Below are 22450 nucleotides of genomic sequence, written 5' to 3'. Positions count from 1 at the left end.
ACAATATTTAGAATATTGCGGATTATAGATATTATATAAATTCGTTAACAGGCAAACGCAGTAAAGAAATTGAGTATAGTTTTCAATGATATATCGCAAACATTCCAACCACATAAGTTGCCTGAATCAAATAATTTTGATTTTAACAATCAGAATACAACAATCAATAACACATTGGTTTTTATTCCAATATTTTCTTCCATACTTACACACGTATTTCAATGCGTTGTGGTTCTGCAAAAGGATCGAATAATCGGTCTGCTGCTTTTTTTTACACAGGCATTTTGATAACCACCCTTAACGAGGTCCTAGTAGGGGTCCTCGGTAAACGTGGGAGATGCGAAGACGTACGCGCTGTGTTGTTGACAGCGTCTCTATGGAACTCAACAAACGCAAGGGCTTTAGGAAACCGTAAACATTTGTTTTTTGTATTGAATCTGGATTAACGCCGAAGCCGTTAACATGATGCCGGGGGAGACTCAATCCAAAGCCGCTCGAATCGCGGCAGAAGCCACGGTCGGAGCCTGCCATAACTGCTCTGTACTGCACGGAGTGAGTTCATACCTTTTTATTTAAAAACTTCTTAAAAGTGAACCTCCGAAGCTGAGAGTCGTGTGATTGATAACGCTAAATAAGTGTAACGTTATGCAACACATTTTGAAGTAAAATATGTGTCAATGTTCTGCAATACCGTTACGTTACGTACGTTAGTGACATAATACGCGGTAGAGTTGGAATGCGCCCCATGTGTATCCTGTTTTGTTTTGAACGCTTAACGTTGTGTGTTGTTTAAATGTTCTTATTTCCCGTGCTATCACAGAGTTTGAATGAATATGTCGCAACCCTCCTCACACTGAAACAGAAGATCACTGACTCAGGGTTGGTCCATCTTTTGTATTCGTTACACGCAATTGTCATTCTGCATGCTGTCATTGGGACATCACAACACAAACGGAACAGTCGTTCCTAGATTGTTTCTAAAGTCGCTTTCAGTGAACTATCGGGGTTGGTTTAGTTTATTTTCTAGGTGGTAGACGAGATATGTAACTTAACGTATTGGATTAATTGAAGATAAGGGCTCATAATGTTGTCAGGAGCCACAACGGTGTGTACCAGGCCTACACGTGTTTATAATTATATGACGTCATATTGAATGTGTCCTTGAAAACAAACAAATGTCTTTCTTTAACCCCACTGTAGCCAATTGCTGAGCGAATATCAAGAGAAGTATGATGATATCCTTTTTTTGCAAATATGTGATGTATATCCACACACACACACACACACACACACACACACACACACACACACACACACACGTCAAACCTCAGTTTATTTGGTTTTGGAAAAATGTATACGTCTTGTTCCTTGACAGTTTATTACAGCTTCAAAGATCGCAAAGGTATGATAAAGTATTTCTCTTCACAATATATATAAATGCTGTGTCTGTGTGTTTCTGAATTCCAATTGACCTGTCGCGAAGTCGCGCCCCCCGTCGTTACCATGATGAGCTGGACAAACAAACGGACTCAATAACAAAAACAGATGGAAAAATGTCAGCTGACAGTATATCAAAGCAGATTTTGGAGGAGTTTTGGGCGAAAAGGGATTTAATTTCTTCCAGGATCAATCGAAAGGGACCGCATTACGTTATGGAGGGGTATATTCAAAACTTTAAAATACATACAGAAGGTAACAAGCTTAAATTGAGTTGGTATTCTTGCCTTCCGCACAGTCTGATCCACATTACACACTTTTTCTTGTCCCGTTGTGGCTTGGGAAAAAGGATGAAATATACCCCATTCTGCAGCCTCTCGGGATACCGACGTCCGTGGATGTCCGTGTTACATGTTCCCCAAGCACATCGTTTGACAATAAATCCACCATTAAATTGTTATATTATGCCTCCTCCCTGTTGTTTTCAATGGAGTTGTCAGAGCCAATGTCCGAGTATAGTTGCGGCTGGAATGTCATTGGCTCATCTGCGTTCTAAAGGTGGAGCTTAGCAACAGGTCAATTGTATCTGCTATATCTATTTAAATCCAATAAAATGATGTGTTAATGTTTCATTCACAGTGAAGCGAATAGGCTCAAAGAACAAGTGGAAGAGTTGCAGGCCAAACTGCTCGCGCTAGAAAAGGAGAAATCATGTCAGGAGTCTGTGCGGAAAGAATTGGAAGAAGCAAAGGTACAGACATTTTGGAATTCTGACATTTGCCACTCATAAAAATATGTTTATTTCAATTGATTAAAGAGAACATAGTTCAACATTACTTTTTAAGTTTATTTGTTTGATATTTGTATTGTATTGAACAGTCTCAGTATGGCATCTGTTGCAGCCTATATTGTGTATTATTCACAACATTTATGAAAAGTCTACTTTGCATTAGTTATAACTATTTCATATTTTTAAATACATTGATTTGTTCCTGTTGTTCCTGTTTATAGAAATCTCTGAGGACTTACGCTCAGATGTCCGAAGAAATGGAGAGACTGAAGGAGAAAGGCGTCCAAACGACAACAGAGTAGGACATGAACTCTGTCTCCAAGTAGTTAACAATTGGCTTTATGAGTCCTGTTGGGTTTTTTATGTTCACATCCTTGTTTCTGGTTAACAGGAATGAGAGACTTCAACATCAAGTCAAGGACATGGAAGGTATTTCATATTCCTTTTGGCTTATCATACAGACATCATTTTCTAATGCTCTGTTTCATTGTAGTTTGGCTGAATGGTATAATGGTATTAAAAGATTTTGTGTTTCTCCACTATTTTAAATATGCAGACAGGGAAGAAAAGCTGAACCTTGAGAATGCACATCTCAGAAGAGAGAGAGCCTCACTTGAAAATGATTTGCTGAAAACACAGGTAAGCCAAAAAACGTTCCACTAAAGGCTGTCAAACAGCTTTTAATTCTTTGTGCAATTCAATATTGCTTTAAAAACAGGTTCTTGAAGATTTTCCAATAGCTAGATTATTTTCCATTGTAGCTTGATTTTCTCCATTGTATCAATTAAGGGGATGTTAGTAGTATCCTAAGAGATCACAAGATATCTTGATCAGTTGTGTTCACAAACTTCTAGGCTTCGTTGAAGACCTCTCAGGCGTCAGCAGATAGGGTTCAAGGCCTGAGAGAGGAGAATGCCAAGACTAGAACCATGTAAGTACTAAACACAAAATGACCCCTCCCATCTGGTTTGCCTGCTGTTTTCCCTACCATAAATTCAAAATGCAAATTGTTCTCCTCCACCTCGATAATGTCGTCAGAGGAACTTGTTACCACCCCAGAAATGTTAAAATCCAAATTAATGCCTGACATTTCTGTTCCCTTCAACAGCAATAGCAATCTCGAGGATCAACTAAGGCTGTTTAAAGGTTGGTGTTTCAGCTTTGTCCTCACGTCCTGCCGATTGAACTAGAACGTTTTCTAACATTTTTAATCCCAACTGCTGTTGTTCTCTCGTTCAGAATCAAATCACAAGCAGACACTTCATATATCCCAACTTAATAGAGAAAATGATCTACTGGAGAGGAACACACATGACCTTCAGGTACTGTGATGGCTGATTCTCACAAAGAACTCAATGTGAATATTTCCTTTTTGGATTTCAGGGATGCATCACATTGAACATGTGTTGTGTATTTTGGCACTTTATTTATTTTTTATTTCTTTATTTTCTTTACTTTATTTTTTGTATTTTGGGACTTTATATAATTGACTTCAGAAATAGTTTTACCGTATAGTCTGATGAAATGACTTGTATTTGTATTTCAGGTCAAACTGATAAAATTGGAAAGAGAAAGAAATAAAGGTAAGAATCACACAGTGCTCTACCATTAAAGTACTTACTGGTATTGTGCGTTGGACAATATGTTCTTGATTCTGTAAGTATCAAACTCTGGAATAGGTAATTCTAGCTGGTTAAACAAGCGGTTCTAAATCATCCATCCTTTAAATACGTAGTGGACTAGCAGTGGGATTTGATATATATAATGTCTACAATCTTCTGTTTAACCCAGCAGTCATAATGTGTGTAGACATTACATTAAAAGTAATGGATTGGACAATTACTCATGGTGAAATAAAATTATACATTCATACACACAAATGTCCCATTTTTCTTTCCTTGCCAATCTCTTTGTTCTCACTTTTATTCTTATTGATTATGTTCTAACAGAATGTAGGAGTGTGTCCACTCAAGCAGTTGTGCCATCGGAGCCCAAAGTGGACAAAGGTATGCATTTAGCCTCGGGCCGGATCCACCGCGTTGGTCTTTTCAAGTACATTGCTGCTGTTAAATTGCTGCTTTGTGTCTTTTACAGAAAAGGTCCTTCGGCTGCTGGAGAATCTGTGGACCTGTGTAAACCCGCAGACACAGCAGCCTGCAAGCACTTTACATTTGGCAGGTAATGCATCATTAAAACTCAGCTGAACCCTAAAGGTGTTATTTGTCGGGTAGAATGTTATTTACATCTTTTTAATAAAAAAAAAATATTATTTAAAAATTTTCCTCCAAAGCGTCTGATGACGATTTCTGAGTCCCTCAGGGAGCAACAATGCAGTAACGTTTAGTCCGTCCTCTCTTCCCTTTTTATTCCTTCAGAGGCCAATGCCTATCAAGTCTTGCCTAGAAACGGACCGCAGCAACATCCGGTGCAATGTGACCGGGCCCAAGCGGATCCGCTCAGAGTGTCTGAGCCCCACCAGTACACCGTACCATCCAACGGCACTTCTTCACAAGCAAAGGCCTCTTCGTCACCAGCAAAGGCCTCTTCGTCACCAGCAAAGGCCTCTTCTTCACCAGTGAAGGCCTCTTCTTCACCAGCAAAGGCCTCTTCTTCACCAGTGAAGGCCCCGTCCACCTCTCCGCAAGCTGCCCAGTGTCTAACATCTCCACACCTCGTGGGAGGCCAGCAGAAGATGGACTCTCTAACCAAGGGAAAGCGGCGCTCTAAAGCACAACACAAAGGGGAGAAAACGGGCGTGGCTGACAACAACGTGGACTACTCAATCCTTGAGGAGCTGGCGGAGTTCTTGAAGCCTCTTCCAGCCTGCATATCCCCAATTATGGACATGGTAACTATTTGATTTAACTTTTATTTAGAACACCTGGTAACAATTAAATAAATTATGTATAAGTTCACAAACTAATTCTTCATGGTTTTCCAGTTGGCTTTTAAAGAGGCTGACGGGAGCCATCCAGAGAGAGAGGATCATAAGCAAGAGGCTCCACCTGGAACCCAGCATGTGTGCACCCCTACTCTTCAAGACACACACACATCGCTGGTGCCAACACCCGAGTCAAACCAGTGTCGGCTATCTGCTGGAGTGCAAAGCGACGAGGTCGCACATGCAGTATTTAGGACTGAATGTGACATCCCAGTTCCAAAGTCACAGCAGTGTCCAAACAGCCCTGCACTACCAACGGAACAATATTCAGATTTAGCGATCGTCCATCGACAGGACCTTGGCGGTGTCTCCAATGAAAACGAGTCCATGACCATGGAGGATCAAGTGTTGACGGCTGACATCAAGGAGAGGACGGGAATAGCATCCGACAATGAAGAGATGAACAATGAAGAGGATATGCAGGTTGACCAACAGTCAGAAAATGTGCAGTTGAATACGGAGTCGTGTCGTATCAGTCCAAGTAAATCGATGGAGTTGTTGGCTATAGAAGCGAAAGACTGTTCAAAAGAGACCAAAAGGATTATCCCTATGGAAACGGACATTGACAATCCTCAACTCTGTCACACTGAGGATGCTGGACAACTTTTGGAAGCAGCAGAGTTGCGGGAAGACCAGCCAGTTATTTCCGAGGTGGATGCAGTGGACATGACATCCAATGTAATTTCTCCTGATGAAACGACTAGCGATGGGAGTGATAGCATTGCAGAGTTACTTACTGTATCAGAGGCTCATAACAACACATCGGTGGACATGGAAGCCAGTGTGCCGCCAGGGAAAGCACGTCAGGATTCATTAGTGTCTGTCTGTGAGGGAAAGGACCCGCAAGACCAAAGTGTGTTTGGAGGCCAGTCTAAATCGCCCAAGGCACCAGTTGGTGCATGCGCCGTCAGTATCCATTGTGCCATCGATGCAACTGCTGAACAGAAAGAAGAGCGAGATAACCCTCTCAACCCTAAGTGGGAAGCCGATAAAGACATAATGCAGGAAATTGAAATGACTGAAGAGCCAGCTTCTGCGGCAATGCCCAATGGGGCTGTAGCGGTCAGAACCCTTTCCCCTCTGAGGTCTCCAATTTCGACCATGGTGGAAAAAGAGGAAAACCAACTCCCTAAGAAGGATATTACTGCTGCTTTGAATCCTACAAAGGCAACAAGTCATTTGAAGGAAAAGGATTTTATTGAAGATGCTAGTCCTATTAAGGAAATAAGGCTTATTGAAGGTAATATACAGATTACGGAGTCTACTCTTATTGAAGCTACTAGTCCTATTAAGGGAACTAGTCTAATTGAAGGTAATGCACAGATTACCGAAACTACTCTAATTGAATCTACTAGTCCTGTTAAGGAAACTAGTCCTATTGAAGATATTAATATTATAAATGAGACTAGTCTTGTAAAGGAAACTAAGACCATTAAAGATGGTGGTGCTATAAAGGACACTAGTGCTATCAAGGATACTACTCCCACCCAGGAAACTAGTCGTACTGAAGATATTAGTGTTGTTAAGGTTATAAGCGCTATAAGGGAAAATAGGGCTATTAAAAACACTATGATCAATGCTAATCCTACTAAGCAAACTAGTCCTGTTGAAGATACTAGTGATATTAAGGATACTAGCCCTATAAAGAAAACTAGGGCTATTCAAGATACTAGTGTTATCATGGATACTAGTCATATTATGGAGAGTAGGCCTATAGAAGTTACTAGTCCTATTAAGGAAACTTGTGATGACATGGTTACAAGCCCTATAAAGGAAACAAGGTATGTCAAGGATACAAGCCTTATAAAGGAAACAAATGATATTAAAGATGCTAGTGCTATTCAAGACACTAATGCTATTCAGGACACTAGGGCTCTCAAGGTAACTAATAATTCCAATGATGGAGCCCAAGATGAGGCCAAAACCTTTGTCGCTGCCTCTGAAGTGGTGCCCAGGGAATTCAAGCACCACATGCCTGCTTTATGTCATCGAACGGGTCCCGTTTTGCTCCTGCCCACTGCAAAAATGCAGCGTTTGAAACCCGGGGCCCCTACAGAAAGCCCCGTAGCCGATGTTTCGTCTGCAGAGGCTGGCTGCTCTGCACAGGCATCCATCAGGACGCAACCAGCAATGTGCCAGGTCCGCTCCGAAATGGGCCCGCCTCTGCCCCCCCTCCTAACCCCTCTGAGCGAGACACCTCCCAAGCTGGTCAAACCCATCAACCCGCGGCACGCCATCGGAAAGCTCTCCTTCCCGTCGCCCTTGAAAGCGCAGCGCTTCTCCAACGTCCCGCCTCAGCCCGGCGTGGTGTGCAACGGCTCGCCTCTCTTCCACAGCCCCTCGCCCAACGGCGTGCCGTCGTCGCCGCTTCAGTTTGGCTCCGCCACACCGAAGCACGCCGTGCCGGTGCCCGGCCGCCTGCCGTCCTCCGCCGTGAGCTCCCCTTCCGGCTCCTCCTCCAGCCCCTCCCAGGAGAGCTCCATGAGGATCCTGGACACCATGTACCCGGACATGTCGGCGCGCGCCCGGACGCTGAGCATCCTCCGGGGCAACGTCAGCCTTGGCGGTTCCCCCGTGGAGAGCGGTGGCACCGCCTCCGCCCACGCCGCCGGCCTCGGTCAGATGTCTGGCTTCAAAACGGTCAACTCCTCGTCCACCGCCTTCACCAAGACGGAGCTGAAGGGGCTGAAGAGGCCCGGTGGTGATTTGCCCCAGCCCAAAAGTGCCAAGTGCCTCCGGCTGGACGGCCTCTCGCGCAGGCCCTCCGCCATCCGCTCCGTCGCCTCGCCCGGTCCGGATGACACCGCTCCACCAGAGCGGTTGTCGGTGCCGGAGGAGCTTCAGAACAAAGTGACCCCTCAGTCGACGGAAGGGGAGGCGCCTGGGGCTAGACTGTCGATACCCGAGTCCCTGGAGAAAATTGTATCGCACTGCTTCGACGTGTTGCCGGTCATCAAAAGCCACCTGCTTGTGGGAAACCTCTCCAAGAAACCTGTGCTGCGGGACGAGGAGAAGGAGGTCATCGCCGAGTTCTCTCGAAGCAAATGGGTGAGTCTCCCTTGTCGTCAATGCTCATGTGTAACCATGGCTATAAAGGAGAGTATTCAGAATAGTTAACTACAATCATTTAAGGTGGAATGATATACAAGCATACCTATCAATAATTGTGTGGATAAGCAGAAGTAGAGTATAAATATAAAAGTATAAATATAAAAATAATAAAAATATTATTTTTTATTTTTCTGAATGCGTTTTTGGGTGTGAGCCGAGGTACAGGTTATTTTTTCTGCCTTTGATTTGTTTTCACTTTTGTTCTCAAGTTTACAGCAGATGAACTGCTTTCTGCAATCATGGGCAAGCTGAAGAATGAGAGGTCAACCCTTAGTGGAGAACACACACAGGCCCTATGCAGGGTGTATGCCGGGATCTGTCGACAGCGGAGAGACTGGGAGAGAGCTCACATCCTAGCCTACAGCATTCTCAGAGAAGGTAAAGCACATTGGTTGTATTCTTGAAATAGCACCTTGAATTTGCGCTTTGAATTTTGTTCAAATTAATTTTGCTCACTGAAAAAACATCTTCACCACCATCGAAGCCTAGGTGGGACTTAGCCTGGCCAACGCCAGACCAAATCTCAAGATTTAGTTTTGGAACCACACATTCATTTTCTTGTATTTGAGGCATGGTTTACAAATGCCCAGAGCCGTTCATTGGGCGCTACGATTGTCTATCAAATGCGTCTGTACGTAGCTCATAGCCAATAAAAATAAATATCAAAATAAACTTGCGTTCTAAACTACTTAGAACACTATCTAAGGCTGCTTCAAAAGGTTACTTCTCGTCTGCTGCCATGTTGGATCCATAGATATAAACAAACGACAAGCTTCGGTGTGTCGCATAGACGTCATTGTCTTGCTGTCCTCCCCCCCCGTTCTGTGATTGGTTCCCTCGCTGAGGAACAATCGGATCCATGGAATCCAGGCTGCCTAGCAGAGTGAAATGAATTCAGTGCTTTTTCTTTCAGATATCCAAGATGCTCCTAAGCTGATCCTGTTTATAGTGACAACATGGCCCTGTGTCCTTAAGCATAAGGGTAAACTCTGCCAGGCTATACATGCCGTCACCAAGTTAAAGGCACAGGGAGACATCCGTGACTGCCTTTCAGCTTACCTTGACTGGGATAAGGTAAAGTTACCATTTCCATAAACTGGTAGTATTTATATCTTTATTTTATTCCCATGGTATTTATTTCCATGGTATAAATTATGTAAATGTAATATGTGAAATCCAAGTGATTTGGCACCAGCAGCACAAGTGTCCTCGTTGGACACCTCAGAGCCAATGGATTTAGTGTGCAATGACAACAGCAAGAGCCTTAAGAAATAGCCCTGCGGGACACCAAAATGAAGTGCAACAGTGATTAGAGCCATGTGTGTGTGTGTTTACAGAGCCCTTCCTGTGGTGTGGAGCAGCTAATCTCCAGAACGCTATCGGAGGTTCGCAGTGGGGCGGGCCTCTCGTTCACCAAGAACAAGAGGCACGGGGACGACTTGGGTAGCGAAGCATGGGACCGCGTGTTCACACTGGACCTTCTGTGTGCGCACATGAAGTGGAAGTGGACCTACGAGAAAGTATTGGGGTGAGTAAAATACATCTCGTGAAAATCTTTTTTTTTAAGGGCAATTTGAAGAGAATTGACCGAGTGATTTACGAAAAAACCTAAAAACGAGTGCCCTGATCTGTATGTATCTGTATGTTTGCAGTCAAGAGCTATGGCCGCTGATGGACAGTTGGGTGACTCAACCCACCAATCAACCGAAGCTCATCTCTGATATCACAGTCTCCACTGTCCTCCGACTCATAGGTCAATTATACCTTCTTTTTTTATCCACTTCTGTTTTGTGTTTTTCTGTATGCCAAAATACAATTTGAACTGTACCATTTTGTAGTTTTGTAAACGATGACTTTCAGCTCATCAGCGAAAAAACGATTGTCATGAAGTCTGAGTCGTTGTCTCTTCACTCATACAGGAAGATTAACCCAACAAGGAGTCAAAGAAAAATGTGTTCCATCTGTGATGACCGTCATCAGTGTCATCAATTCGTTTGTGAGACACTGCAACGCTGAAGGTATGTGACGTCAAATGCTTTAATCAGCCCCTGTCACTTATTTGGTCTTGGGTCCGGATACCAAAAAGGGTTAACCGAGAACATAAGTACTGGGTGATTCCAAAGCAACCGAACATAGAGTAATGCCAGATTGTGGCTCCTCCTTTGGTTAAAGTATAACTTCTGCAGAGAATTGGCATCAGTGTCAGAGGCACACAGGGCCCTCACACTCCTCTCAGTTGTAGCTGTACAGTATTTTAGGACAAGCATTCGTCCAATTTGCTGTGAACTATTCGATTCACGCCCTGCTGCTTTTCATGGTCCGTCCTTTACTATCGGCTTTAATTTTACTTACTTGTTTGTCTCGGATCAAATATCTTTGATAGTTCACAATGTCCTCCATATCAAACCTAGAAATGACGTAGATTAATGCATAAACAAATTGAGAAATTCATGAATTAATAATGAATGGAGACTTGCTATGATTGCAACCACCGTACAGGTGTGCCCTGGGAGGTCCAGCTGGCGGCCGTCTACTGCCTCTACGACCTGTCTCCTAGCCACCCGAAGCAAGCGCTGGACGCCCTGGCAGCGTGGAGAGGAGACACGGGCCACAGCGTCCCACCGGCGGTCACTAGCTGCATCAATCAGATAGCGTCTGTCTGCAGACAGGTCCACAGTTTATAGAGAAGAGAATAAGGCATGCACTGACTACTAGAAACTATGTGGGGGGGGGGGGGTAGAGTTTAGTGTAGCTGCACCACAATCTTAGTAAATGTGAAAAAATCTTAAATATGAAGTTGCATACCGGCACAGTGATGGCGAAGCACTGACGAGTAAATTTTGAATATTGAATATTTTCAAAGTTATTTGAATAAATCGCAAGCTATAATCCTAAATCCCCCATGACGTCTAAATGTTCAGTCACTCACTTAATGAAACTACTCAGCCAATCAGCTGCTAGGCATGAGTTGACCATTCCAATCCAAGGAAACTTCTTCTGTTGCTTCAATCGCCACAATGGAAAAGTTAAGATGGGCCTTGCATGTGAACACTTTGAAAGTTTTCGCCTTTGTCCATGGTGTCTTCCATTTCTCAGCAGGTTTAAAACCAAGCCACTGGCTCTTCTTAAATTATCTTGTAAATACAACCATTTTGGAATATTACGACTTTATTTTTTTATTGTCTTCTATGTTTTTTTTTGCGTGCTTCCATTCATGTATTTGTGTGTCTAAATATGATTTTGCGCACTACTTAATTGTTCCAAGCTCTATGGGTTCTGCAGACACCATGCAGGCGTGTTCAATGGTTTGCTTTCCTCAGGTGACGTTACATGTTCAATTATGACGTGCTTTTGATTTCTGTTATGTTCTGTTATGAACATCTCAGAAATAAGTCAAACTATTGATAATATGTATATATATATATGTTGTAAATATGGAGTATATTTAAAAGCCCAGATATTATTTTATATTTTCACATTAAACATTAAGCTGTATATGGGTTGTCTACTCTGCATTACTTTTATCTGACTAAAGAACTCGCAATTAACTTATAATATCCTACTTCACTTCCAACCGAATACTGAATGACTCGAAACGTTTTTACTAATATCGTTCTTAAGTAGGTTAACTCCTTAACTCCCACATCGATACACATCCACAATTATTTCACTAGACTATTAGAATTGTTCCCAAAACTCACCCCTTCACACTTTAAACTGCAACACTAATTCAAACTTGAATCACAACCTGACCATCCAAACTTCCATAAAATGTCTCAAACCTTATTTACTTATTATAATTTTAATTATCAAACGTTTACCCGAATAAGCCCCAGGACAACCATACGCCTAGCACAGCCTAGCAACCACCTAGCACAGCCTAGCAACCGCCCGGTACGGTGCCCTACTGTCCCTTATTCAGTTCACAAACGGCGGCTCGTGAGGCCGGCGGGTGCAGTCACGGCGTTATGTGGTTCGAAAAAAAAATCCCATAACCGCGCTAATCAAGCGCAATAACGCAAAATGAGATGGCATGCGTGCGACAATTTACATTCACGAAAGCGCGGACGATGCTATCTGTATGTGTACAAACGAATTTAGTATTTCGTGGTATTTCAAGGTTGAAATGTAGTAAAAAGATATCGATCGAGTAGTATCTTTAAACGTTGAGATTTGACATGTTACGTCCCAGTGGCCAACGGACCAATCGGAGAGGGGGAGCGACCGCGTCACGTCCTGAGAAAGGGGTGTGTTTAAAGGTTTAAATCCCACGGACATGCGCTGTAGCGCGTCCGTGCTGTTGGGTGCGCCATATTGGTTTACAGGGGAGTGGAGTTGGGCGAGCTGCGTTCAAATCAAACCAATCAAACCGACATGAAGCGGTAGTCTCTCTAGGTACAATTTCTGCTAATATCAAGTTGAATGGATTCCCGGAGCGCTTGGATTCAGCCGGAGCAGAAGGTCCCCACCAATTCCCTGTGGATGCACATTTGGGAAACGTCTCAGGGATTTCGGGACAACTCCAGCGTCCACAACCTACAGCGCGACTGTCGGACGCTGAACGGAAACTCGTCGGCCCCAAACAGTGAGTTTTGTAAAAGCGTATCTCCGTCAGGAGTTGCAAGTGGGAAGCTGTCGAGGCAAAGCAGCGAGGCGGACAGCGGCATCGGCAAAAAGGGCTCCTCGTCGCCGTCCTCCTCCTCTCTGGACTCGGAGGCCGAGGGGTCCTCGCCCTCCGACTCGTCCTCGCACACCGACAATCTTAACTTGGCGGAGGAGGTGAAACAGTTTTTACACTACGGCGAACACGAGTTCAACGTGAACAATCTTAGACAGCAGCAGCAGCAGCATTTTCCTCCGCCTTTTAATAATGTGCAGCAGCGTCATCGTCGCAGCATGCATCTATCCGGCAGCCACACCCCCACGGGAATCAAAACCCACCACCAGGCCAATAAGCACCACCAACATTCCTCCGGGCGCAGGAGGCATCTCAACAGGGCCAACACGTTCCATGGACTCAACCATTTCCTCTCCAGCAGCTGTAATGGGAACTACACGGATTCGTGTAGCTTATGGAAGACCAGGCGGTACAGCCCGGGTATAAATGGGTAAGGAGAGAGGGAGGGGGGGGGGGGGGGTTGGGTATGATTTCTGTCCTCACGTGTTCATTGCCGGTGTAAGCTTGCAAAGGTGTAATTGGCCAGTTCCATTATTGAACTTGCTGATGGTAAGTATTGGAAACTGGATTAGGCAAATGGTCAGTTTACCTAAACATGTCAAACAAATTGCCTTCGTACGTTCTTCGCTGTTCTTCCTATGTCAATTTTTTTTTTTCCTCCAATGCACGTGAACATTGTGGATAATGAGTTGTGTTATCCCTTGCTCTCCAACAGTCTTCACGAGGAGATAGTGGACTTTTTCAACTTCATGTCACCGCGCCCAGAGGAAGAAGCAATGAGGAGGAATGTGGTGAACAGAATTGAAGGAGTCATCAAGGACTTGTGGCCCACATCCCGAGTGAGTGTCATTAGGCAGGCTTCCGACCAGGAACCTTGGCGTTTATTCAAATCCATGTCAGATGGCTAGTGTTTTGCTTCAGGCGGTTTTACTCTAAATAAAACCACTGCGCAATCATGGAGTCATTGCCTAGAGGAACTTTGCAAATGTATGCATAGAATTGCATAATTAATCAAATCCATAGCAAGGCCAAGCCCTTGGTTCAAACTAACCAGTAGCTCTTGACTGTTTGAAAGTTGCATCAGTGGGAGAAGGGCCTAAACCTTATCTTTACTCCTTCTTTCATTTAAGAACATGAATGGATATCGCTGCAGGGCCCTTAAAGATATGAGCCAAGACTTGTATTTGCAAACTGAGCATTTAAATGACTTGATGATGGTATAGCCTTATGATAAGAAAGCTTGTATTCTGCCTTTCATGGGAAATGTGTGTTTTTTTGTTTTTTTTTATAACAATGCTTTGACCATTACAATTTCTCAAGTCTCCAACCACACTAATGATCACACTGCTTCATGTACAGTCTATACTACACAATTCAATCTTCACACTGTCATCGCTACCAGTCTCCCTTGCCTCTAGTTTCCACTTCCATTAAACATTTTATTTTCATCCAGTCCCCTTTAGTGTCTTTGTAACACACACCAAGGCAAACCAGTCAAGGCGCCCTCTTTCCATAGTGTTATGTCGGAAACTAAGTAGTTTAGAGTCCATGTTTGAGATTGTCTTCAGACATGCTCTGAACACGAGTGTTAATTCTTTAGTTGTATTAAAAAAGAAAAAGGTGTCTGAATTGCTCTTATTTTATGTTTATCCGTTATTGGAACGGCCAATATCTGACCAAATTCTGTCCTGTGTGGGTCTTGTGGGATTGTCTGAGTTCTGTCTGTGTGTGTGTGTGTGTGTGTGTGTGTGTGTGTGTGTATAACAGCCACAGTCTTGTTCAGCAATCTGTCTCGCTGTCCACCACACATTACGCCTGGTTTACATTCTAGAGCCAAACACTGCAGACCAACGTAAACACCGCTCCATGATAGCTTGCACGAATGTTTACTTTTTATAGGACAAGTATACATTTATTTTTTTATGTTTATTTTGTATATCTTTTTTTTGTATACCAATTCTCAGTGCCTTTTTTAAGAATATGGTTTACCTCTCTGAGCCATGCATTTCATTAATACACAGGATTAGGTGTTATAATCCCTTGTGCAATAATCCAAGGTAAAAATATAGCATTTTTCTTTGGTAGACTTCAGGTTTCCATAAAACTCCATACATGATGTGGATAGTTGATTAATTCAGATTATTTAACAATGCTTATCATATTAAACATGATCAACAGAGTTCCAAATGTCTAGACTGATGTTTGCGTTTCTCCAGGGCCCCTACTTTGTGAGCCAGCATATCCAATATTTTAGCTGTTACTAAATTGCTTTAAAAAAAAGTTAGTTCCCTAATGAATCAGCCCTCCGGAATGGTTTCAAGTGTGCAGATTGTCTCAGTTGAAGTAAATTGTATACCTTCAGTTAAAATAACTATTATGTTTTCATTATAGGTGGAGATATTTGGCAGCTTTAGCACTGGTCTCTACCTCCCAACAAGGTACGTTTGTAGTGCTGTCCAACAGCTCTCTATAAAACCATCATGCTTGAGAGACTGTTGGCTATTTGCACCTTTTTATAGCCTAATGGTTGACATCCATTCATTGACACAATAGTAAATTAAACTGGCCGAACCAGTCCTCCTGTGAGTTTCTAATATCTTTTTTGTATATATATATTTTCCCCCAGTGACATTGACTTGGTGGTCTTTGGAAAGTGGGACACCCCTCCACTCCAGGAGCTTGAACAGGCCCTAAGAAAACACAATATTGCCGGCCCGCACCCAATCAAGGTCTTGGACAAAGCAACGGTGAGCCGCGCTCTTTTCTTTCTTAGCTTGCGTTTGCTTGTATTTGCAGAAGTATACCACTACCTATATGGAAGAATGGGAGCTGGGGTGCTTTGTTTTGAAACGGAAGAGCTGGCGCAAGGAATTTTCCAGATCAAAGTTTGGTGACCACACTGTATACGGCCAAGTGGCCAACATTACATAACAACATAACATCTGTACCGTGTGGGTAAAGTGGTCACTGCTCCTGATGGTTAACCGACTAAGAATCTTGCATATTAAATGTGCCTCATGTATACTAGTTTCAAGCCATTTATTCCCCCACATTTATTCATTTTGCAAAGAACTTTGTTAGGATTATGCTGTGTTGCTGTTGCACTACTAGGTCTTGTGTCGTTGATCGAAATAAATGTTGACTGAACCGAAACGCTGCCTTCCTAGTTCTACCTTCCTCTATAAGAGGATGATGATTTCTTGGTTAACATTAAAGGGCTTTAAACAGTGGGAGTTAACTAGTCTTATAAGGTTGTAACCAGTCAGACTACTGTGTAGTGTCTGTAACTGTTTGTATAGACGTGTTGGATTAATCAGACCTTTTTTAAACTCTCCTCGGCCGCGCTACCGTAATTCTTGCAGAAATGACCTCTGGTCGGTCATTATGATGACACAGTAGTGTCACAGAGAATACTGTCAGTTATTTAAATGTTTTTTTCCCCCCTTAATGGCTCATGGCCTCGCTCAGGTTCCAATCATCAAGCTGACGGATCATGAGACGGAGGTGAAGGTGGACATCAGCTTCAACGTGGAGACAGCCGTCAGGGCTGCACAGCTTATCAAGGGTTACCTCAAAGTAAGCCCCCCCCCCCATACAAAGCTTGTTCATTGCATACGTGTTGTGGCCATTTTGTTTTGCATTTGGTATCCAACCAGACTCTTGAACAAGGTGGACTCATCCTGGTTGCCATCTTTTAGTAACTGGCCTGTTTCTTTGCTCTGCCTGCAGCGGTACACTGTCCTCCCACCCTTGATCTTTGTGCTGAAGCAGTTTCTGCTCCAGAGGGACCTGAACGAGGTGTTCACCGGAGGCATCAGCTCTTATAGCCTCATACTGATGGCCATCAGCTTCCTCCAGGTATACCAGCGCGCAGTCATCGACCGCATCTTGTATAGAGTAATCAAAGGAGAACTACAGAGCTATTCCCAACAGCCATGATGTGGAGTTATATTCAAAATGCTGCATTTCATTTATTCAAACCACCAAGGCATTTAATAAAGTTTTGTGGAATACATAAACTAATTTGGAAGGGGCTTGGATATCGAATTGGAAATGCCCTTGGAGGAAAAGAAACAAGTTAGACACTTCCTAACGATGGAAGATAATTCATGTATTATTGTAACTATAAATTTCCGTGTCATTCTTTTTCTGTCCCAGTTGCATCCGCGCATCGACACGCGGCGCGCCAACATCAACCTGGGCATCCTGCTCATAGAGTTCTTTGAGCTGTACGGCCGTGACTTTAACTACCTGAAGATGGCCATCCGAGTGAAGAACGGCGGCACCTACCTGTCAAAGGAGGAGCTGATCCAGTCCATGGGCAACGGAAGCAGACCCTCCATGCTCTGCATAGAGGACCCCGTGCAACCAGGTGAGATCGCCGAGGTGGTGGTGACCTGTTCAATGCTAGCTGATTGTGTCAAATTACTTACTGCAGAGTAGTTCACACCACGGCTGGGGAATTACGTCAACAAGGGGATTTGCATGGTGTGTCCCAAAACACGATGAATTGGTTGAATGTGGTTGAGGTTTTGCATTGGCAGGGCGCCTGGTTTTAAGTTTAAGATCAAGGTACCGAAGTCTTTAGCTTGTGCGTGTTCATTTCAACTGTTGGCTTTGAAAATCAGTCCGGCGTTTGGATTTGGGCCGAAATACGTTGGCAGGTTTTTATGAAACAGACTAATCCAACCTCGTCTCGGCAGATAACGACGTGGGCCGGAGTTCGTACGGCGTGCTCCAGGTCAAGCAGGTGTTTGACTTTGCCTACATGGTGTTGAGCCATGGCGTGTCCCCCCTGGCACGGGCCTACCCCAACAAGGAGTACGACAGGTTGGTGCACCTCTTGTCCCCCTGGTGGCCGTGCAACAACGTCAGGTCATCTTGTTTAACAAATTGAAGCCAAGGAAGATGCCAACGTCCTGTGTCTGTTCCTCTGCACACAGCACGTTGGGGCGCATCATCAAGGTCAGCCCGGAGGTGTTGGCCTACCGGGACTGGACAATCAAGAAGTGGGGTGCCAAGCAGTATGCTAAACTGGAAAGCCATGGTAAAGTTCTGTTGTATATTTGGTTGGGTGATCACAGTCTACATGTCATCAAAGTTAATATGGGATTATCTGTTCCTTAATGATGCCATGTAATTAGAGGAGATTAGTTTCAACCAAGAATATTTTTGATTCATTGCAACTAATTACATTTGTTGGTGTTTGCCAGATTAGAATTTTTCAAAGTGCTAAATTGGATGATGCTGCTTTTACCACTTTTAATTTTTAAATGGACCGGTTTTTGTGCTTGACGTCATTGTCCAAAGGTTTCGGAAGGAATTTAAAAATTGGTCATCAATTTGCAAAAGGGTAAAAAAAAAAAAACCTGTATCCCCCACACAGCTTAATGTTTAATTTAAATGCAAACTCAGTGTCCATCCTCTATTCATGTATTCTGTAGGTATCGAGAGCTGCGAAAAGGACCTTGCCCGCCTAATGCTGGCCTCCATGGACGACCAGCGGGACTCCTCCTCCCCCGACAGCTCAGACTCCCCCTCACCCTCCCCGGTCTCCCTGCCCAGTCCCCAGCACTCCTCGTCCTCCTCCGCCTGCTCCCTCTCCTCCTTCTCCGGCAGTGACGTGGTAAGGGCCGGCCGTTGTTCGCTCCCCTGAGAAAACACTTTGTACACACATTTATAGAAATGCAAATCAGTGCCGCAGCGTTTTGTCAGCGGAAGACTATTCCGAAGGGGAGGCCATTGAACCCAGTGCAGACGTTTGAAGGTATCTGTTCACAACTGTCACGACTCGACTGCAAGTGTTGTCCGGTTCATGTTCGCCACCGTTTCTGCCACGATTAACGAGGCGATGTCTGCCATTTGAGCTGTTGAATTAAATTCTATTTCATGCCGGTTGTGTTCAATGGGCCATGGCCGTTTTAACTCCAGCTCCTCTGGTTTTTTTTATTACTGCTGACTTTAGGGTTTGCATCACCACTTACTCCTAATCCACTCACAGGTCTGCCATTTTTATCGGGTTATTTTATGTGTTTTTTTAAGTGCTAATGTTTTCGTGTGCTGTAAACGGGGGGCGGGGGGGGGGGAGAAAGTGTCAGATTTAAGGCTTAACAGGCTTGCTGTACAGTATTGAGCGACTCTTCCTTTTTTTCCCCCTTTTTTATTGTTTTTCTAAGAGTTGCTTACACTTTCTCTTTCCCCTCCCACTTCCTCTCTCTCTCCAGGAGTCGGACTCTCCCCCCAGTAGTGGCACCGCCATCCAGCTCCACGCCCTCGCGCTCTCCTCTGTGTCCTCCGTGGTGCAGCTGGCTGCTGACCTCCATGCCAAGCATCCAGCTGGCTTCCTCCCAGCGGCACCACAGGTGGACACCCCCCCCCCCCCCCCCCCCTCTCCACTACATCAAGGGCTGCTCAGGAGACCGGCCATTACCCGGACTCCCCAGATTACATTTCTGCCCGCTCTTGTTAACTTGATTACTTTTTTTTTTGACTACTTCATCCTCAATTGACTTGGTTTTATTTGATGGAAAATGGAAAAGAATATAAAGGCCAAGTTGGGTTGTACAATGTGAGCCGTTCTCAAGGTGAAACCACTTGAACCGCTCCAAATTGCAAGTCTCGTATCTAACAACCTTTCTTTGTGATTCTTCTTCCAAGGTCCACATTTCCCTACCCGGCGGCAACATGGCCTACCCCGCCATCGTGGACGGCCGCTTCTACCACGAGAACTCCCCGTCCATCAACAATGTCCACCGCCAGGTGCAGGCCCATCATCATCATCATCATCATCATCAACAGCACCACCACCACCACCACCATCAGCAGCATCATCACCACCCTCCTCCTACGCAAGCCCCCCCACCGGGGGACCCCCCCAGCCCGCTGCCCAGCCCCCTCCACCAGCTCCACCCCTCGCAGACGCCGCCGGGCCTCCAGGGCTACGTCATCCGGCGGGACCCGCAGGGCGCCGGCGAGCCGCTCCCGGGCACAGTGGTGCAGTGTCAGACCTACGCCCCCGGCCACTTCACGCACTGCTTCGTGTCCCAGACTCACGCCGGGGTGACAGGGCTCTTCAAGGGCCCCCCTGCCCACCAGCAGCAGCAGCAGCAGCAGCAGTACGCCCGGCAGCCGTGGAGGAAAGGGAAGCGGTCCAGCGTGCCCCCGTGAACCAGTGCAGCCGGCACGGCCATGGCGTGCTTGGTTTTGGTTGTTTTTTTTGGGTTGCTTTTGTGGCGAGCTCCATCTGATTGGTCCGCAGTAGAGTCCATCTTGGGTCTTATTGTAAAAAGCTGTTTATTTATTTTTTTATGGCGCTTTACACCACTTGAATCTCACTGGTCTCGAATGTAATTCCAAGCTCCCTTTTTCCTTAGCCTGAAAGGTCAGTCAGTGGGAGCGCTGGACGACAGCAACTCCTACACGGGGAGTCAAGCCGGAGCGCCAACATCCATGGTGTGGTGTTTCTTTTGAAGTCATACCAGGGCTGGTTTGCCGTCATCATTTGGTGTAGATCGGTTTGGTTGTGCAGAAGCCACTTGTTTTCCTTGTGTTTTTTTTGTTTTTTTTGGTGTTTTTACTTTGGTCCCAATGTACACCAGCAAGGACTTCAAAACAAAAGCTACAAAGTTGGCGGCGTGTTTCGGCCTCGGTCTTCAAACCAGAGCCTTGCTATGCGCGCTAACTGTCCTCTCGCTCACATTAACGAAAAGGGACTGTGAATCTGCCTTCCCGAACGTCTGAACCTCGTGGTCGGACATGGTTTGCGAGTATAAATATGGGACGGGTTCTCCTCACGAGGTCTTCGTGACGGAACAAACCGTTTCCTGTAGGCATTCGAGATGCTTTTGCAGTGTTCGGAACGCAAGTAAACTCTTCGGTTGCGTTTCTGAATAGGAGGAGCCTCTCTAGCGCTTTATTTTTTTTATTTTCTGCGCTGTTCTAGTGTAAAGTATGTCGGGTCTCCTGAAATAAGCTCAGATATCTGCCATGATGTGGCTCGGGAACTAATCGAAGCTGGACTATTCAAGTGAAGATTTTGTAGGTTTTTTTTTTCTCGACCCGATTCAAAGCACTACCTTCTTACCTATGCAGCACAATGCTGACTAGGCGTTTTCTCGCGTAGCGGCACAAAATGGACGACCTCTGAAGTGCTTAAACTGTGATGACTTGTTTGAATGTACAGCTTTTATTTTATTTTTTTTGTATGTCGTTTTTGGTCATTATTGTCGTGTGTGTGTGTGTGTGTGTGTGTGTGTGTGTGTGTGTGTGTGTGTGTGTGTGTGTGTGTGTGTGTGTGTGTGTGTGTGTGTGTGTGTGTGTGTGTGTGTGTGTGTGTGTGTGTGTGTGTGTGTGTGTGTGTGCCAACTTATGGTGCAATTTTCTGTATCACTGAGGAATTATTGTTTTTTGTGCACTATCAATATTATGCTTTATGTACTGTAGACATTGCCACCTTACCGTTACAGTATATTGCCTTTATTTCTGTTTGTGCAATAATGACCGGATTTTATTTAATTTATTTCACTTTTGAGTTTTATTTTATGGGCCATGATCGGTGCAATAGATAGTTTTAGTGGGCCTCCAAGGGACACGTGTCCAGACCCCGGGCAGAAAGAGCGCGGGCACATAGCGACAGGAATCTCATGTGCCAAAAAACCCAACATCACCATGCCAACTTTTTACGCCCGTGTCCGTTTTGCCATCGCACTACCATCACTTGAATTCATTGAACTCATTGCCAACTGCCTATCCCAAGTACCCCTGCTCCGACACTTAAATCTTTCACATATACATTTTTATTTTTTGTATCTGATGTTGTTGTCGTTTTTGTTGCGGCATTCTTCTTTGTGCTTTGTGTTCTTCCGTCCTCAATGTGACCTTTTTCGTGGGAGTTGCTGACCAAGAAAAAAAGCGTCCGATCATTCGTCTTCCGTTGTCATTTCGAGAGGTTTTGGTGCTACTTATTACCGGCAAAGTGTCTTAGGCCTTGTACACACCCCCCCCCCCCCCCCTTCCTAGTGGATTTCAGTTAAACCGATGTATTTAGTCCTCCCCTTTTTTTAAACTGACGAAATTCAATCATTTTGTTCCTTCATTTTGTTTATTCCCTATGTGTAGTCAGAACTGTCAGTATTTATTCCTGTACACACTGCCTTTATTTAAAACAAATGTTTTAGCTTGATCTTACATTTTCACAAATGGCTTTTGGTGTTCACAAATTGACTATTCTATTTTTTCAGTCAGACGTTCAGAATCATGTTACATTCCATTTATTTTTTGCCCCCCTCCCCCCCCTGCCTAATTACTAGATTTGCTGAATGACTTATTGAATGTGTTTAATATCTGCACCATTTCCCAGGGTTGTGTCCTCTTGCCAACATGCCTATCTAGAGAATACACACAGCTCCAGATTAGAAACCCCTTCTTTCCCTCCGCTTTAAATGGGCCCATTGAAAGAAGGGAATGAAACGAGTTAGGAGACTAAGGAGTCATA

The 22450-nt window shown here is 44.5% G+C and overlaps 2 protein-coding genes across 3 annotated transcripts; both read left to right on the top strand.

Annotated features, from left to right (window-relative positions):
- Nucleotides 1–40: 40 nt before the first annotated feature.
- On the top strand, nucleotides 41–11747 carry ice1 (KIAA0947-like (H. sapiens)). 2 transcript variants are annotated; one of them, XM_084472219.1, is made up of 21 exons: nucleotides 41–552; nucleotides 821–879; nucleotides 1201–1254; nucleotides 2077–2188; nucleotides 2449–2525; nucleotides 2619–2656; nucleotides 2784–2866; nucleotides 3082–3158; nucleotides 3336–3373; nucleotides 3467–3549; nucleotides 3774–3810; nucleotides 4177–4233; nucleotides 4322–4405; nucleotides 4603–5075; nucleotides 5169–8216; nucleotides 8489–8657; nucleotides 9193–9353; nucleotides 9617–9807; nucleotides 9932–10032; nucleotides 10199–10297; nucleotides 10779–11747. In XM_084472219.1, the coding sequence occupies exons 1-21, from the start codon at nucleotides 463–465 to the stop codon at nucleotides 10961–10963; spliced, it is 5316 nt and encodes a 1771-aa protein (XP_084328345.1). In that variant the 5' UTR covers nucleotides 41–462; the 3' UTR covers nucleotides 10964–11747. The 2 variants fall into 2 exon arrangements, with proteins under 2 accessions (XP_084328345.1, XP_084328344.1); XM_084472218.1 differs by lacking the exons at nucleotides 41–552; nucleotides 821–879 and having other exon boundaries at nucleotides 970–1402.
- An 815-nt stretch (nucleotides 11748–12562) lies between these two features.
- LOC311351048 (terminal nucleotidyltransferase 4A-like) lies at nucleotides 12563–20249 on the top strand. Its single transcript, XM_084471128.1, has 12 exons — nucleotides 12563–13387; nucleotides 13673–13796; nucleotides 15349–15395; nucleotides 15584–15704; nucleotides 16426–16533; nucleotides 16687–16815; nucleotides 17116–17329; nucleotides 17661–17787; nucleotides 17901–18004; nucleotides 18402–18583; nucleotides 19182–19319; nucleotides 19615–20249. Exons 1-12 carry the CDS (start codon nucleotides 12702–12704, stop codon nucleotides 20122–20124), a joined length of 2490 nt encoding a protein of 829 aa, XP_084327254.1. The 5' UTR covers nucleotides 12563–12701; the 3' UTR covers nucleotides 20125–20249.
- The last annotated feature ends 2201 nt before the right edge of the window (nucleotides 20250–22450 follow it).

The sequence above is a fragment of the Micromesistius poutassou genome (genome assembly GCF_964030765.1).
Source record: "Micromesistius poutassou genome assembly, chromosome: 8".
NCBI classification, from domain to species: Eukaryota; Metazoa; Chordata; class Actinopteri; order Gadiformes; family Gadidae; genus Micromesistius; species Micromesistius poutassou.
This window is presented reverse-complemented; position numbering and strand designations above follow the sequence as displayed.

What these genes read in the sequence shown, in the direction of transcription:
- ice1 (XM_084472219.1), top strand. Translation starts at nt 463, where the DNA reads ATGATGCCGGGGGAGACTCAATCCAAAGCCGCTCGAATCGCGGCAGAA. An exon ending in CTACAGCATTCTCAGAGAAG is followed by an intron (nt 8,658 to 9,192) that starts GTAAAGCACATT and finishes TTTTTCTTTCAG; the next exon opens with ATATCCAAGATGCTCCTAAG. An exon ending in CTTACCTTGACTGGGATAAG is followed by an intron (nt 9,354 to 9,616) that starts GTAAAGTTACCA and finishes GTGTGTTTACAG; the next exon opens with AGCCCTTCCTGTGGTGTGGA.
- LOC311351048 (XM_084471128.1), top strand. Translation starts at nt 12,702, where the DNA reads ATGGATTCCCGGAGCGCTTGGATTCAGCCGGAGCAGAAGGTCCCCACC. An exon ending in CCCAACAAGGAGTACGACAG is followed by an intron (nt 17,788 to 17,900) that starts GTTGGTGCACCT and finishes CTCTGCACACAG; the next exon opens with CACGTTGGGGCGCATCATCA. An exon ending in TCCTCCCAGCGGCACCACAG is followed by an intron (nt 19,320 to 19,614) that starts GTGGACACCCCC and finishes TCTTCTTCCAAG; the next exon opens with GTCCACATTTCCCTACCCGG.